The sequence below is a fragment of the Rhinichthys klamathensis genome, unplaced genomic scaffold (genome assembly GCF_029890125.1).
Source record: "Rhinichthys klamathensis goyatoka isolate OS25496 unplaced genomic scaffold, OSU_Roscu_1.1 h1tg000557l_1, whole genome shotgun sequence".
Classification (NCBI taxonomy): domain Eukaryota; kingdom Metazoa; phylum Chordata; class Actinopteri; order Cypriniformes; family Leuciscidae; genus Rhinichthys; species Rhinichthys klamathensis.
In genome coordinates this window covers 832935-850618 of record NW_026607025.1, presented here as the reverse complement: position 1 = coordinate 850618, position 17684 = coordinate 832935, and the positions used below count along the sequence as shown (strand labels likewise).

The 17684-nt window shown below is 38.4% G+C and overlaps 1 protein-coding gene across 1 annotated transcript in view; it reads left to right on the top strand.

The window, feature by feature from the left end:
• The window catches only part of LOC130073691 (mucin-2-like), a 29355-nt gene extending 13250 nt beyond the window's left edge, over positions 1 to 16105 (top strand). The window contains exons 28-48 of the mRNA XM_056239250.1: positions 72 to 2717; positions 2919 to 4721; positions 4851 to 5993; positions 6086 to 6297; positions 6567 to 6744; positions 6881 to 7116; positions 7281 to 7464; positions 7688 to 7868; positions 8087 to 8268; positions 8402 to 8471; positions 8577 to 8707; positions 8803 to 8834; positions 8955 to 9102; positions 9295 to 9387; positions 9844 to 9884; positions 10008 to 10127; positions 10233 to 10331; positions 10432 to 10551; positions 14672 to 14711; positions 15328 to 15445; positions 15674 to 16105. Of these exons, the coding sequence (XP_056095225.1) occupies positions 72 to 2717; positions 2919 to 4721; positions 4851 to 5993; positions 6086 to 6297; positions 6567 to 6744; positions 6881 to 7116; positions 7281 to 7464; positions 7688 to 7868; positions 8087 to 8268; positions 8402 to 8471; positions 8577 to 8707; positions 8803 to 8834; positions 8955 to 9102; positions 9295 to 9387; positions 9844 to 9884; positions 10008 to 10127; positions 10233 to 10331; positions 10432 to 10551; positions 14672 to 14711; positions 15328 to 15445; positions 15674 to 15854 (7958 nt within the window). The 3' untranslated portion in view covers positions 15855 to 16105. The remainder of the gene's footprint in view (positions 1 to 71; positions 2718 to 2918; positions 4722 to 4850; positions 5994 to 6085; positions 6298 to 6566; positions 6745 to 6880; positions 7117 to 7280; positions 7465 to 7687; positions 7869 to 8086; positions 8269 to 8401; positions 8472 to 8576; positions 8708 to 8802; positions 8835 to 8954; positions 9103 to 9294; positions 9388 to 9843; positions 9885 to 10007; positions 10128 to 10232; positions 10332 to 10431; positions 10552 to 14671; positions 14712 to 15327; positions 15446 to 15673) is intronic.
• The last annotated feature ends 1579 nt before the right edge of the window (positions 16106 to 17684 follow it).

Genomic DNA, 17684 nt, shown 5'->3' with positions numbered 1-17684 from the left:
AAAAAAAGAAGAAACATTTTATAATACCCATGGTCGACTTTCTGCCCTGACAATTTTATTTATTCTATTAGGTTGTTTTCTGAAGTGCCCTTCAGAGAGGCCATATCTCAGGGAGGAGACCATGAAGTGTGTACCAGAGGACGAATGTGAAGACTGCTTCTATGATGGGAAGGTGTTTCCACCTGGATCGGTTGTTTACAAAACCACAGATGGGAATGGTGCATGTTTCACTGCTCGGTGTCATTCAAACGGGAAAATAATACGAATTTTTGAAGAATGCATAGACACAACAACACCTTTCACTTTCACAACTAGCCCTGAAACTACTAAAACTACAACTACCACATCAACACCTTCAACTACAGTCATTTCATCACCTACATCAACAGAGACTTCCACAATCACAACCACTACTATCACAAGCACTGGAACATCGACACATACATCAACAGAAACACCATCTACAACTAGTACAACTACTGGTACAACAACACCTCCCATCTGTAGTGAAAGTGTTAGTAGTTGCAAATGGTCAGATTGGGTTGATGGCAACACACCCAGTACAGAGCCAGAAGGATTCGAAATTGAATCCATCGATCCATTGTGGAAATCAGGAAAGATTACCTGTCAGAACCCCAGAGAGATTGAATGTAGGGCAGTAAATTATCCCCTAAAGTCCCTGGAAAGTTTGGGACAAACTGTGTATTGCAATACATCATTTGGACTGTCATGTTCAAATGAAGAAAATGCAGATGGCTTGCCACCACTTTGTTATAATTATGAAATACGTGTAGATTGTTGTATAGATATATGCGTTTCTTCAACACCATCCCCAAGTACACCGACATCCACTACCTCAACAACTACTGTAACATCAACACCTACAACTATGGTTACAACAACAACATTTACATCAACAGAGACATCCACAATCACATCTACTACTACACCAACTACTGGAACATCGATACCTACTTCAACAGAAACACCATCTACATCAACAGAGACATTCACAACCACATCCACTACTGGAACATCAACACCTACTTCAACAGAAACACCGCCTACATCAACAGAAACACCATCTACAACTAGTACAACTACTGGTACAACAACACCTCCCATCTGTAGTGAAAGTGTTAGTAGTTGCAAATGGTCAGATTGGGTTGATGGAAACACACCCAGTACAGAGCCAGAAGGATTCGAAATTGAATCCATCGATGCATTGTGGAATTCAGGAAAGATTACCTGTCAGAACCCCAGAGAGATTGAATGTAGGGCAGTAAATTATCCCCTAAAGTCCCTGGAAAGTTTGGGACAAACTGTTTATTGCAATACATCATTTGGACTGTCATGTTCAAATGAAGAAAATGCAGATGGCTTGCCACCACTTTGTTATAATTATGAAATACGTGTAGATTGTTGTATAGAGATATGCGTTTCTTCAACACCATCCCCAAGTACACCGACATCCACTACCTCAACAACTACTGTAACATCAACACCTACAACTATGGTTACAACAACAACATCTACATCAACAGAGACATCCACAATCACATCTACTACTACACCAACTACTGGAACATCGATACCTACTTCAACAGAAACACCATCTACATCAACAGAGACATTCACAACCACATCCACTACTGGAACATCAACACCTACTTCAACAGAAACACCAACTACAACTGTTACAATAACACCTACATCAACAGAATCACCATCCACAATCACATTTACTACTACACCAATTACTGGAACATCGACTCCTACGTCAACAGAACCACCACCTACATCAACAGAAACACCATCTACAACTAGTACAACTACGGGTACAACAACACCCATCATCTGGTCAACATCTACATCAACAGAGACATCCACAACTACATCCACTACTGGAACATCAACACCTACTTCAACAGAAACACCACCTACAACTGTTACAATAACACTTACATCAACAGAATCACCATCCACAATCACATTTACTACTACACCAATTACTGGAACATCGACTCCTACGTCAACAGAACCACCACCTACATCAACAGAAACACCACCTACAACTAGTACAACTACTGGTACAACAACAACCATCATCTGGTCAACATCAACAGAGACATCCACAACCACATCCACTACTGGAACATCAACACCTACTTCAACAGAAACACCGCCTACATCAACAGAAACACCATCTACAACTAGTACAACTACTGGTACAACAACACCTCCCATCTGTAGTGAAAGTGTTAGTAGTTGCAAATGGTCAGATTGGGTTGATGGCAACACACCCAGTACAGAGCCAGAAGGATTGGAAATTGAATCCATCGATGCATTGTGGAAATCAGGAAAGATTACCTGTCAGAACCCCAGAGAGATTGAATGTAGGGCAGTAAATTATCCCCTAAAGTCCCTGGAAAGTTTGGGACAAACTGTGTATTGCAATACATCATTTGGACTGTCATGTTCAAATGAAGAAAATGCAGATGGCTTGCCACCACTTTGTTATAATTATGAAATACGTGTAGATTGTTGTATAGAGATATGCGTTTCTTCAACACCATCCCCAAGTACACCGACATCCACTACCTCAACAACTACTGTAACATCAACACCTACAACTATGGTTACAACAACAACATCTACATCAACAGAGACATCCACAATCACATCTACTACTACACCAACTACTGGAACATTGATACCTACTTCAACAGAAACACCATCTACATCAACAGAGACATTCACAACCACATCCACTACTGGAACATCAACACCTACTTCAACAGAAACACCAACTACAACTGTTACAATAACACCTACATCAACAGAATCACCATCCACAATCACATTTACTACTACACCAATTACTGGAACATCGACTCCTACGTCAACAGAACCACCACCTACATCAACAGAAACACCATCTACAACTAGTACAACTACTGGTACAACAACAACCATCATCTGGTCAACATCTACATCAACAGAGACATCCACAACCACATCCACTACTGGAACATCAACACCTACTTCAACAGAAACACCGCCTACATCAACAGAAACACCATCTACAACTAGTACAACTACTGGTACAACAACACCTCCCATCTGTAGTGAAAGTGTTAGTAGTTGCAAATGGTCAGATTGGGTTGATGGCAACACACCCAGTACAGAGCCAGAAGGATTCGAAACTGAATCCATCGATGCATTGTGGAAATCAGGAAAGATTACCTGTCAGAACCCCAGAGAGATTGAATGTAGGGCAGTAAATTATCCCCTAAAGTCCCTGGAAAGTTTGGGACAAACTGTGTATTGCAATACATCATTTGGACTGTCATGTTCAAATGAAGAAAATGCAGATGGCTTGCCACCACTTTGTTATAATTATGAAATACGTGTAGATTGTTGTATAGAGACATGCGTTTCTTCAACACCATCCCCAAGTACACCGACATCCACTACCTCAACAACTACTGTAACATCAACACCTACAACTATGGTTACAACAACAACATCTACATCAACAGAGACATCCACAATCACATCTACTACTACACCAACTACTGGAACATTGATACCTACTTCAACAGAAACACCATCTACATCAACAGAGACATTCACAACCACATCCACTACTGGAACATCAACACCTACTTCAACAGAAACACCAACTACAACTGTTACAATAACACCTACATCAACAGAATCACCATCCACAATCACATTTACTACTACACCAATTACTGGAACATCGACTCCTACGTCAACAGAACCACCACCTACATCAACAGAAACACCATCTACAACTAGTACAACTACGGGTACAACAACACCCATCATCTGGTCAACATCTACATCAACAGAGACATCCACAACTACATCCACTACTGGAACATCAACACCTACTTCAACAGAAACACCACCTACAACTGTTACAATAACACCTACATCAACAGAATCACCATCCACAATCACATTTACTACTACACCAATTACTGGAACATCGACTCCTACGTCAACAGAACCACCACCTACATCAACAGAAACACCACCTACAACTAGTACAACTACTGGTACAACAACAACCATCATCTGGTCAACATCTACATCAACAGAGACATCCACAACCACATCCACTACTGAAACATCAACACCTACTTCAACAGAAACACTGCCTACATCAACAGAAACACCATCTACAACTAGTACAACTACTGGTACAACAACACCTCCCATCTGTAGTGAAAGTGTTAGTAGTTGCAAATGGTCAGATTGGGTTGATGGCAACACACCCAGTACAGAGCCAGAAGGATTCGAAACTGAATCCATCGATGCATTGTGGAAATCAAGAAAGATTACCTGTCAGAACCCCAGAGAGATTGAATGTAGGGCAGTAAATTATCCCCTAAAGTCCCTGGAAAGTTTGGGACAAACTGTGTATTGCAATACATCATTTGGACTGTCATGTTCAAATGAAGAAAATACAGATGGCTTGCCACCACTTTGTTATAATTATGAAATACGTGTAGATTGTTGTATAGAGATATGCGTTTCTTCAACACCATCCCCAAGTACACCGACATCCACTACCTCAACAACTACTGTAACATCAACACCTACAACTATGGTTACAACAACAACATCTACATCAACAGAGACATCCACAATCACATCTACTACTACACCAACTACTGGAACATCGATACCTAGTTCAACAGAAACACCATCTACAACTGTTACAATAACACCTACATCAACAGAATCACCATCCACAATCACATTTACTACTACACCAATTACTGGAACATCGACTCCTACGTCAACAGAACCACCACCTACATCAACAGAAACACCATCTACAACTAGTACAACTACTGGTACAACAACACCCATCATCTGGTCAACATCTACATCAACAGAGACATCCACAACTACATCCACTACTGGAACATCAACACCTACTTCAACAGAAACACCACCTACAACTGTTACAATAACACCTACATCAACAGAAACACCATCCACAATCACATCCACTACAACACCATCTACTGGAACATTGCCAACAGAAACACCACCTACATCAACACCATCTACAACTAGTACAACTACTGGTACAACAACACCCATCATCTGGTCAACATCTACATCAACAGAGACATCCACATCCACTACTGGAACATCAACACCTACTTCAACAGAAACACCACCTACAACTGTTACAATAACACCTACATCAACAGAATCACCATCCACAATCACATTTACTACTACACCAATTACTGGAACATCGACTCCTACGTCAACAGAACCACCACCTACATCAACAGAAACACCATCTACAACTAGTACAACTACGGGTACAACAACACCCATCATCTGGTCAACATCTACATCAACAGAGACATCCACAACTACATCCACTACTGGAACATCAACACCTACTTCAACAGAAACACCACCTACAACTGTTACAATAACACCTACATCAACAGAAACACCATCCACAATCACATCCACTACTACACCATCTACTGGAACATTGCCAACAGAAACACCACCTACATCAACACCATCTACAACTAGTACAACTACTGGTACAACAACACCCATCATCTGGTCAACATCTACATCAACAGAGACATCCACATCCACTACTGGAACATCAACACCTACTTCAACAGAAACACCAACTACAACTGTTACAGCACCTCCTACATCAACAGAAAAACCATCCACAATCACATTTACTACAACACCAATAACTGTAACTATGACACCTACGTCAACAAAAACATCATCTACAACTAGTACAACAACTGGCACAAGAACACCCACATCAACAACGAAATCTACAAGTACCTTCACTACCACAACGAAGTTCACTGTGCATACAGAGCCAAATCCTACCACCAAAAACATCACATCGCCCCAAACTGTGGACTGTTGCACATATTTAAATAGAACATATTCAAACGGTAAGTGCTACTTTAACAACAAACGTTCAAATATTTCATTTAGTTTAATCCTTGTACATGTGTACATTACCTTGACCCTACATTACATTCAGGTTCCACTTCTGTTAAAAATCTCTTTCTGTTTACCTTCCTCACAAATCCTTTTATTATAATTATAGGATCAACAATCTATAATCAAACGGATAAAGCGGGTTGGTGCTACTTTGCCTACTGCAACTCCTCTTGTCATATTGTGAAAACGTCTCAGCCATGCCCAACTCATCCACCTCCACCTCCACAAGACTGTACAAATATCAACAGAAAGGTAATTTAATAAGAGTACAGTAGACAAACACTTAAGCAGTAACACATACAATTTCTACAAAATTTCTGCATGTATTTTTTCAAGACGAACAATAACATAATAACCTGTAATGGTTATTTGATATGATAATATCTGTTGTAATACAACACTAAATTAATTACATTCTGTATTACTGTTAGATGACTGTATTAACTGGTAATAAAAGGAAAGAATACCTGAAACATTTTTTTTTTAATGAATCTCTTTATCAATCTGATTGTGTCCTTTAGCATATGGAATCCTGGATTGAAGACTGCAAAAACAAAACATGCAAAAATGGCAGTGTCTCATCATCGGTACCTTTGAAGTGTGACAAATCTGATAATGTCATACCTAAATGTTCTAATGGAATTAAAGCTAAGAAGGTGCCTTATAACAATGGATGCTGCTCCAAGTATGAGTGTGAATGTAAGTTTAAGTCTTGCTCATGGACATTTCATTAATATTAAATATTTATATTAAGTACATTTCCTTAATATAAAAATAATAATAATTGTCCAAGCCATTGCCTTATGTTTACATTTGGTGTACCTTGGTTTGACAGGTCGATGCAGTGGCTGGGGTGACCCACATTACAAAACTTTTGATGGAACATACTATGATTTCCAAGGAAACTGCACATATGTTTTGTTCCAAGAAATTATCCCAAGATACAATATCAGTGTCCATGTTAAAAACTATTATTGTGATGTTAAAGATAATCTCGCCTGCCCAGAGTATTTGATTGTGAACTACAAATCCTATAAAATCAAGCTGACAAGCAACACTACAGAGGTCCAGGTAAGTCTTAGGTCTACAGCAAAACATTCACAGGCTCCAAAATACAAATTAATTGAAAACAAAAGTACACAAAATTACACATCAAATCATGACACATTGCAAAATAACACCGTACTCTAGAGAAAATGTTTCGTCATAACTTAGTAAGATCTTGTTTCACATAGGTCTATGTTAATGATGAAGAGAAACAACTAACTTACAAGAATGACCAATTCTTCATCACCTCCTCTGGCATGGCAGTAGTTGTGAACATCACTGAAATCAAAGTTGAAATTTTGGTCAATCATCAAGGCTTTCAGATCAATCTCCCATTCTCCTATTTTAATGGCAATACAGAGGGACAGTGTGGTGAGTACAGATAAGAGATCTCTTGTTGCAACAAATAAAACTTAAATTTAATAATAATATGTGTCAGTTTCATTTCATGTTTACAAGTGCAACAAATAAATGAGATTTTCCATAACTGTAACCAAACTTTAATTAATAAATAAAAATACATTTATTTTAAATTGTTCCATAATTACTTCCTCTCTAAATCCAGATTTAGTATAATTTAAATTTAAATTTTCAGGGGTTTGCGACAACAACCGTTCAAATGACTGTAGACGTCCTGATGGAAAAATCGATCAATCGTGTGAGAGCATGGCACAGCTTTGGATGGTCCCACCTGGATGCAAAATCCCTAAATCTCCACCTACACCTCCACCTCAACCCCCCTGCTACCCGGAGACTTGTGAACTCATCAAGGGCGAGTAAGGAAAAGCCACTTAGTTCAATCATTTAGTAACACTGATTAGAACAAAGTATTTTCCACATAAAAATTAAAACTGTCAACAACCCTAAGGTTGTTCTAAACCTGTTTGACTTAGAAAGAAAGTCATACAGGTTTGGAATAGAAATGGTAGAATCTTCCTTTTTTGGGTGAACTGTCCCTTTAAGATACCTGAAATCGAAATTTGTCTCTTCGCAGTATGTTTGTGAAATGCCACGGGGTCATTCCTTATGAAAGTTATTATGAGTCATGCAAATTTGATGTGTGCCACGTGGGGAAAAAATCTGCTTGTATCAGTCTGGAAGCGTATGCTCAGCAATGTGGCAAGGAGGGTATCTGTGTGGACTGGAGAACATCAGATGAACTCAAAAAACTGTGTGGTAAGTAGAATGAACCTAACCATTTTACTGCATTTTCATTGTACTTTAAGCTGGTTATCTTCCTGGTTATCTTCTACATTTTGTCCTTGAGATTAAAACCCTGAAACTTGATCGCCATTGTTTTCTATGACAGAATACAAGTGTCCCAGTCACAAAGTCTACCAGGGTTGTGGGCCTAAAATAGAAAAAACCTGCAGCACAAGGTAATCTCACTCTACAATACTCCATATCCACAAAACAACAGTCCTTAACAAGTGCTGGAATCACAATACTTCATGTCTGATGTGCTTCTATTAACTCACCACTAGGTACAATGATTTATATGTGGAGAAAGAATGTCAAAGCAAGGAGTGTCTTCAAACATTTATGGAAGGTTGTTTCTGCCCTGATAACACATATCAAGTTAGTTCAACGGTAGATAACTGTACGGCTTACTGCGGTAAGACATGTTGCTTATTTACTTTCTCTGTTTTTTAGATGAATCCACCTTTGTGTCTTATTTTCATTAATTTGGTTTTTATTCCCTCCATGTAGATTGTATTGGCCCTGATGGATTACCTAGAATGGTATGTCTAGACAAAACAAGATATTTTGAAACATATTCAAGAAAGTCAATTTCACTATGCATTTGCCTGGCAAAATCACCACGATTCCTAACCATCATCTACTTGCTTTTTCTTCTGTAGCCTGGGGAGACATGGACCATGGGCTGTTCTGAATACACATGCTCCAGTGAGACCTTTGGTATTACAACTGTGCCCGTCAGCTGTCCGATTCAAAAGCCCTGTGGATCAGAACAAAAATTAATCATTGAAAACTGCTGCCTAACCTGTGGTGAGTCAAGATTAAACGAATTTGATGGTGCATCATTACAACCTAGATAATGAATTTGCACGACTTACTAAAAATAATTCACTAAAAATACATCCTACTTATAGCACACACAGTCTACATTTGAACTATCCGTACATAAATGCATGCAAAAATCATTTAAAAGGACTCCCCATTTCACCTCAACCCATTTAGTGTGTGATCTCGAGGTGTGTCTTCAGAAGAAATGTGATGTGGGATTTGAGTTAGCAGCAAATAAAACTGAAGGCAGTTGCTGTCCACCCTGTGGTAAGTCTCAGATACATTTCTGTGGTTTAAAATCTTAAACATAATTACTAATTTTGCTGTCATACAAAAACGGACTTGTGAGTCATTCCAGTTAAGCAGCAACTTTCGAGTCCATGTTTTAAATATCCACAATAATACAATCTAAAGAAAATCCTGGAATATGAGATAAATGGCCAGTTCTTCACGCTAAAAGGACATGGCAATAATGATGACATCAGCTCAAAGTAGTAGTGTAATTTTTATGTAATTGTTCACTTAACTGATAATGCTAAATAATATAATTTCTAACCTTACAAATGGTGAGATTAATATTTTATCAATTCATATGAAGACATGGAAATGTACTGCATAACAGGAATGACCACCCTTTTTTATTTTTCATAAAACAATGAAATTGGCGTACATTATTATCACAGTAATTTAATGACTTTTAAAATGGATTGCTCTGATTTCCAGTGCCTAAAGACGTCTGTGTGTACAATAACACTGAGTACCAGGTGAGTTCACAAGTTCACATTAATAAAGTAAATTTGGGAAAATCTTGGTATTTAAAATAAAGCAAAAGGAAATAGTGATAATATTTTCCACTTTTCTGACTCTCTGAAATCTCTTCTTTCTAGCCTGGAGCTAAAATCACCCCTGAGCCTTGTGTTGAATGTGACTGTCAAATGGATAAAGACCCAAGGACTCAACTACACAGCGTCATGTGTGTTTCTAAAATCTGTTCACCTTGCCCTGAGGTAATAATTTAAAGTTTTGCTTGTGAACCATCATTTTATCAAACAATTGATTTGAAACTTCTTAAGAAGAATATATGAACTATTAAAGTGTTTTTGTACTCCAAGGGCTATGAGCAGGTGGAACAAGATGGAGAGTGCTGTGGAACATGCAATCAAAATGCCTGTATTTATACTGCGCCAGACAACACCACTCATACTCTCAAGGTACATATCAAACTTTCCTTTACACTTTCAGTTCACTAGACAAAAGATCTGCTCTATTTTTTTATCCTAATGTAGCCTATCTTTTTTATTTTTTTTGTAGGATGGAGAGAGCATCGACTACCAATGTGAAAGTGTGACATGTCATCAAGTCAATGGCACGTTCATGATAGAGAAGACCATGCCAAGCTGCCCTGTCATCGATGAAGATGACTGTGTGCCCGTGGGTTCAATATCTTAAGCAACATTTGATGCATTTGTTGTTTGTATTTTGTGTGGCTGTTGCTACCTTTTAACACTTAAGGGATAGTTCACACAAAAATGAAAAAAAAAATTGTCATTGTTTACTCACCCTCATGTCGTTCCAAACCCGTAAGACTTTCGTTCATCTTCAAAACACAAAATATTTTTTTTTAAATGAAATCTGAGAGATTTCTGTCCCTCTATTCACAGCTACACAACTACCACTTTGATGCTTCAAAAAGTTCATAAAGAGATATTATAAAACTAATCCATATGAATTGAGTGGTTTAGTCCAAATTTTGACTTGACACTTTATATGATGAACAGATTTAATTTAGACCTTTATCCACATATAAATATTGATCAGTGAACATACACAGAAGCTCAACCAGACGCGCGAGAATGAACCTAATTGGTTCTTGATGAAGCTCAAACGTGCTGCGTAACACGAGAATGAACCTCATTGGTTCTTCATGAAGCTCAAACGTGCTGCGTAACACGAGAAGGAACCTCATTGGTTCTTCATGAAGCTCAAACGTGCTGCGTAACACGAGAATGAACCTCCTTGGTTCTTGAGGAAGCTCAAACGTGCTGCGTAACACGAGAATGAACCTAATTGGTTCTTGATGAAGCTCAAACGTGCTGCGTAACATGAGAATGAACCTCATTGGTTCTTGATGAAGCTCAAACGTGCTGCGTAACACGAGAATGAACCTAATTGGTTCTTGAGGAAGCTCAAACGTGCTGCGTAACACGAGAATGAACCTCATTGGTTCTTGAGGAAGCTCAAACGTGCTGCGTAACACGAGAATGAACCTCATTGGTTCTTGATGAAGCTCAAACGTGCTGCGTAACACATTAGAATGAACCTCATTGGTTCTTGAGGAAGCTCAAACGTGCTGCGTAACACATGAGAATGAACCTCATTGGTTCTTGATGAAGCTCAAACGTGCTGCGTAACACATGAGAATGAACCTCATTGGTTCTTGAGGAAGCTCAAACGTGCTGCGTAACACATGAGAATGAACCTCATTGGTTCTTGAGGAAGCTCAAACGTGCTGCGTAACACATGAGAATGAACCTCATTGGTTCTTGAGGAAGCTCAAACGTGCTGCGTAACACATGAGAATGAACCTCATTGGTTCTTGAGGAAGCTCAAACGTGCTGCGTAACACATTAGAATGAACCTCATTGGTTCTTGATGAAGCTCAAACGTGCTGCGTAACACATTAGAATGAACCTCATTGGTTCTTGAGGAAGCTCAAACGTGCTGCGTAACACATGAGAATGAACCTCATTGGTTCTTGATGAAGCTCAAACGTGCTGCGTAACACATGAGAATGAACCTCATTGGTTCTTGAGGAAGCTCAAACGTGCTGCGTAACACATGAGAATGAACCTCATTGGTTCTTGAGGAAGCTCAAACGTGCTGCGTAACACATTAGAATGAACCTCATTGGTTCTTGAGGAAGCTCAAACGTGCTGCGTAACACATGAGAATGAACCTCATTGGTTCTTGATGAAGCTCAAACGTGCTGCGTAACACATTAGAATGAACCTCATTGGTTCTTGAGGAAGCTCAAACGTGCTGCGTAACACATGAGAATGAACCTCATTGGTTCTTGATGAAGCTCAAACGTGCTGCGTAACACATTAGAATGAACCTCATTGGTTCTTGAGGAAGCTCAAACGTGCTGCGTAACACATGAGAATGAACCTCATTGGTTCTTGATGAAGCTCAAACGTGCTGCGTAACACATGAGAATGAACCTCATTGGTTCTTGAGGAAGCTCAAACGTGCTGCGTAACACATGAGAATGAACCTCATTGGTTCTTGAGGAAGCTCAAACGTGCTGCGTAACACATTAGAATGAACCTCATTGGTTCTTGATGAAGCTCAAACGTGCTGCGTAACACATGAGAATGAACCTCATTGGTTCTTGAGGAAGCTCAAACGTGCTGCGTAACACATGAGAATGAACCTCATTGGTTCTTGAGGAAGCTCAAACGTGCTGCGTAACACATTAGAATGAACCTCCTTGGTTCTTGATGAAGCTCAAACGTGCTGCGTAACACATGAGAATGAACCTCATTGGTTCTTGATGAAGCTCAAACGTGCTGCGTAACATGAGAATGAACCTCATTGGTTCTTGATGAAGCTCAAACGTGCTGCTTAACACATGAGAATGAACCTCATTGGTTCTTGATGAAGCTCAAACGTGCTGCGTAACATGAGAATGAACCTCATTGGTTCTTGATGAAGCTCAAACGTGCTGCGTAACACATTAGAATGAACCTCATTGGTTCTTGAGGAAGCTCAAACGTGCTGCGTAACACATTAGAATGAACCTCATTGGTTCTTGAGGAAGCTCAAACGTGCTGCGTAACACATGAGAATGAACCTCATTGGTTCTTGATGAAGCTCAAACGTGCTGCGTAACATGAGAATGAACCTCATTGGTTCTTGATGAAGCTCAAACGTGCTGCGTAACACATGAGAATGAACCTCATTGGTTCTTGATGAAGCTCAAACGTGCTGCGTAACATGAGAATGAACCTCATTGGTTCTTGATGAAGCTCAAACGTGCTGCGTAACATGAGAATGAACCTCATTGGTTCTTGATGAAGCTCAAACGTACTGCGTAACACATTAGAATGAACCTCATTGGTTCTTGATGAAGCTCAAATGTGCTGCGTAACACGAGAATGAACCTAATTGGTTCTTGAGGAAGCTCAAACGTGCTGCGTAACACGAGAATGAACCTCATTGATTCTTGAGGAAGCTCAAACGTGCTGCGTAACACGAGAATGAACCTAATTGGTTCTTGAGGAAGCTCAAACGTGCTGCGTAACACGAGAATGAACCTCCTTGGTTCTTGAGGAAGCTCAAACGTGCTGCGTAACACATGAGAATGAACCTCATTGGTTCTTGAGAAAGCTCAAACGTGCTGCGTAACACGAGAATGAACCTCATTGGTTCTTGAGGAAGCTCAAACGTGCTGCGTAACACGAGAATGAACCTCATTGGTTCTTGAGAAAGCTCAAACGTGCTGCGTAACACATTAGAATGAACTTCATTGGTTCTTGAGGAAGCTCAAACGTGCTGCGTAACACGAGAATGAACCTCATTGGTTCTTGAGAAAGCTCAAACGTGCTGCGTAACACGAGAATGAACCTCATTGGTTCTTGAGAAAGCTCAAACGTGCTGCGTAACACGAGAATGAACCTCATTGGTTCTTGAGGAAGCTCAAACGTGCTGCGTAACACGAGAATGAACCTCATTGGTTCTTGAGAAAGCTCAAACGTGCTGCGTAACACATGAGAATGAACTTCATTGGTTCTTGAGGAAGCTCAAACGTGCTGCGTAACACATTAGAATGAACCTCATTGGTTCTTGATGAAGCTCAAACGTGCTGCGTAACACACGAATGAACCTCATTGGTTCTCGCACGTCAAGCGAACATGCTTGAGTTTCTGTTTACCACAACTGATGTGTGCGTTGATGAATGTTTATATGTGAATAAAAAGTCTAAATTCAATCTGTTCATCATATAAAGCGATCGAGTCCCATCAGAAATTTTTAACCTGACCACTCAATTCATATGGATTAGTTTTACGATCTCTTTAAAAACCTTTTGATGCGCCAAAGTGGTAGTTTTGTAGTTGTCAATAGAGGGACAGGAATTTCTCAGATATCATTAAAAACTGGTTTTGGAACGACATGATTCATGAGGGTGAGTAAATGACAGAATTTTCGTTTTTGGGTGAACTAACCCTTTAAAGCTAAAGTATGTCTTTTTTAAATTTTATAAATAATTTACCTCAAAAAGAGTGAATTAGTTTAAATTAAACTTCTGTCATCATCCACTCACCCTTAATGTCATTCCAAACCTGTATGACTTTTTCATCTGTGGAACACAAAAATATATTTGGATGTTTTGGGCCCCATTTACTTTGTATAGACAAACACATTTGCAAAATATTTGCAGAATGAAAAAAGTCAAACAGGTTTGACAATGTGCACATTTCTGAGTGAACTATTACTTTGACTATGAGCATGACACGTTGACATCTAAACAAGGCTCTATTTGTCTGAACAGGGAACAATGGGACTCGATGCAGATGGATGTTGCGACACATGTAAGAAATTGTTTCCTTGTTCAAAATATCCTGATGGTCAATATCCATGAAACACAAACAGAACTAGTGTTTATTGTAAACGGTCACATTCAGTATAACTGTAACATAACTGCTCCGAGACTCGAGGATCCAAACGTAGTTTAATGGGTTAATCCACAGACATACACAAAGCCCAGGCAAAGGTCGAAACACAGATGAGCAGTCCAAACAAAGACAATGTCCAGGGCTAAGGCAAAACCAAGTATATCCAGGGAACAGAAATAACAAAGATCCATGGAACAAGGCTCAGAAATGCAGTAACAAGACCTAAAGAGTGACTGAATTAACCAGGTTTATATAGGCAGAAACTAACAAGCAACAGCTGATTACAATCATGGCTGATAGTCGGGGCAGTGGGTTATGGGTAATGTAGTCTTTGCTAGAGTGTCTGAGGTGGAGTACCCTCTGATGGTAATCTAGAGGCACTCTCACTGGTGATCGTGACAATAACACAGCATTTTAAGATAAATTCATGAATGATTCACACAGACATTTGTTCTTTTCATGAATAAGGTCCAGCTTAACTGATAAACATATGTAATATTCTAATGATCTCCTATTACCTCTAATATATCAGGTGACCTCAAGAACTGTGTTGTGAAGAAGAACACCACAGACGTTACTGTAAATGGCTGCAAGTCCGTCCAACCCATAGAAGTGACGTCCTGCAGTGGCAACTGTGACACCGTTTCAATGTGAGAGCACATGCACATCTAACTGATCATTGACCTGTGAAATATAATTCACACTTACACACTCATACTGAATGCATGTTAATTCCAAGTGTAAACTTAGAGCAGTATTAGGCCAAACATTTAGCTCCAAACATGAAATATGCTTTGATTATCCAAGACTTGCAAATAGATTAGGATAATCTTTTTTAATAATAATCTGACTGAGGGTTTTCTTGTAAACCTGCATAGGTATTCAATGGAAACGAACATCATGAAGCACAGCTGTTCTTGCTGTCGTGAGACGAAAACCCACATTAAAAAAGTGAAGCTGAAGTGTTCCGATGACAGCGAGATCCTTCATGACTACATCTTCATAGACAGCTGCAAATGTACTCCAATTATGTGTGAAAACCAGAATAGCATTGGATAAAAGATCTTGTTCAGTTTCTGCTCTACTGCTACAATTGTGATTCCATGAAATTGCAAAAAAAATTATAATTTGGTGAAAGATTGCACCATTCAGCTTTTTGTTCTATAACTATTATCTCTCGGGACATTTTCTGGGCATTTTGAACATTTTGTTTCTTTTTTAGCAATGCAAAATGTGATTCTTTATATTTCCTTCTTATGAAATGAATGATGACTATATAATAAAGCAAAATAAATGGCAACAAAACAGTATACTGGATTTTTTCTCCCAAAAAAAGTAATTCGGAAAAAGAAAACTGGTATCACTTCACAATAAGATTCTGTTTTAGATGGATCATAAACTGCATTTAAAAAAAAAAAAATTATAATGTTCTCTGAGGTCCACTAATAATGTTAGCAAGATTTTTATATCAGAAAACATAATTTACAAGAAATTGGGTATTTTTTTTGACACATTCTTTGAAAAAAAAAAATCCGAAACAAGTTGTTTTATCCGCTTGGATTCAATAGAAGCTGTTTTTTGGACTAACAAGGAAGTTTTGAGTTCTGAAACACAGGATGTTTTACAGTATAATGACTTCTTATATGTCAACATTTGATTTCTCAATTCATGCCACTTTAACATTAGTTAGCATCAGCAAATACTTTCACATCATTTATTAATATTCAATAAATCTTTGTTAATATAAATTTCAGAAACACTTTAGTTTAGGGTCCAATTCTCACTACTAACTAGATGCTTATTAGCATTAGCTTATGTTAATTTCAACATTTACTACATTATTACATTCAAAAGTTGCATCTGTTCATATTATTTAATAGACCTGAGCTAACATGAACTAACAAATAAATGTTACCTTCTCATTTTAAACTTCCTGAACAAACTCGAATTAACAATGAATTATAGTATATTGATAAATTAACAGTAAACTTGATAGATAAAGGTTGCAAATAACCCTACAATTTAGTACATGGTACCTAATGTAATAACTAATCCTGTTCCTGGAGATCTTTCTTCCTGCAAAAGTTCAGTTCCAACCCTAATCAAACACACGTGAACCAGATAACCAGCTAAGATATTCAGAATAACATTTGATACTTTAAGACAGGTGTGTTGAAGCGGAAGGTAGATCTCCAGGAACAGGATGAATGTTACCAAATTACCATCAAACCTCTATGCAATGCACTCAATGAATACTGTGAAGGAAACCCAGAAGCTCAAAACTGGGAACCTGAAAGTGAAACTGAAGTGAATTTAGACTGTAAAAAGCCTACTTTGTAAATCTAAGCCAATACAAGACATCTCTGAACATGCATTGCATTCATCCTTTTATTTTAACATTTACATTTTAAAAGACAACATGAAATGAGACCTACACATATATTTGCACACCCATCCACGATTAATCATTTTATGCAAAATACACATCAAATAAATTTTTCAGATATGTGATACTAAGACATACCCATTATATTAAAGTGTACCTGACTAACATAGTCTGTTGTATTAAGTATTAACTTACTTTAATATGGTAACGTTACTTGGATTAAATTAATCTTTCACTTACGAGCAGTACTCTGACATGAAGCAAACAGTGATAAATATTTATACACATTCAAATGCTTCCCAAATGTTTGCTGTTGCGTCCAGAAAGATCTTCAGTCGTAAGTAACTAACCCTCAAACATGTCAAACGGGCCGGGATGAAGATCTAAGTACACAACTCTGCTGAAAGGCTATTGAATCAAGTACTGTTCCTATATGTCTTTGGATTATGTCATAGTATTGATTTAAGACGCTATTGATTTAATTACATTTTAGCTGATTAATT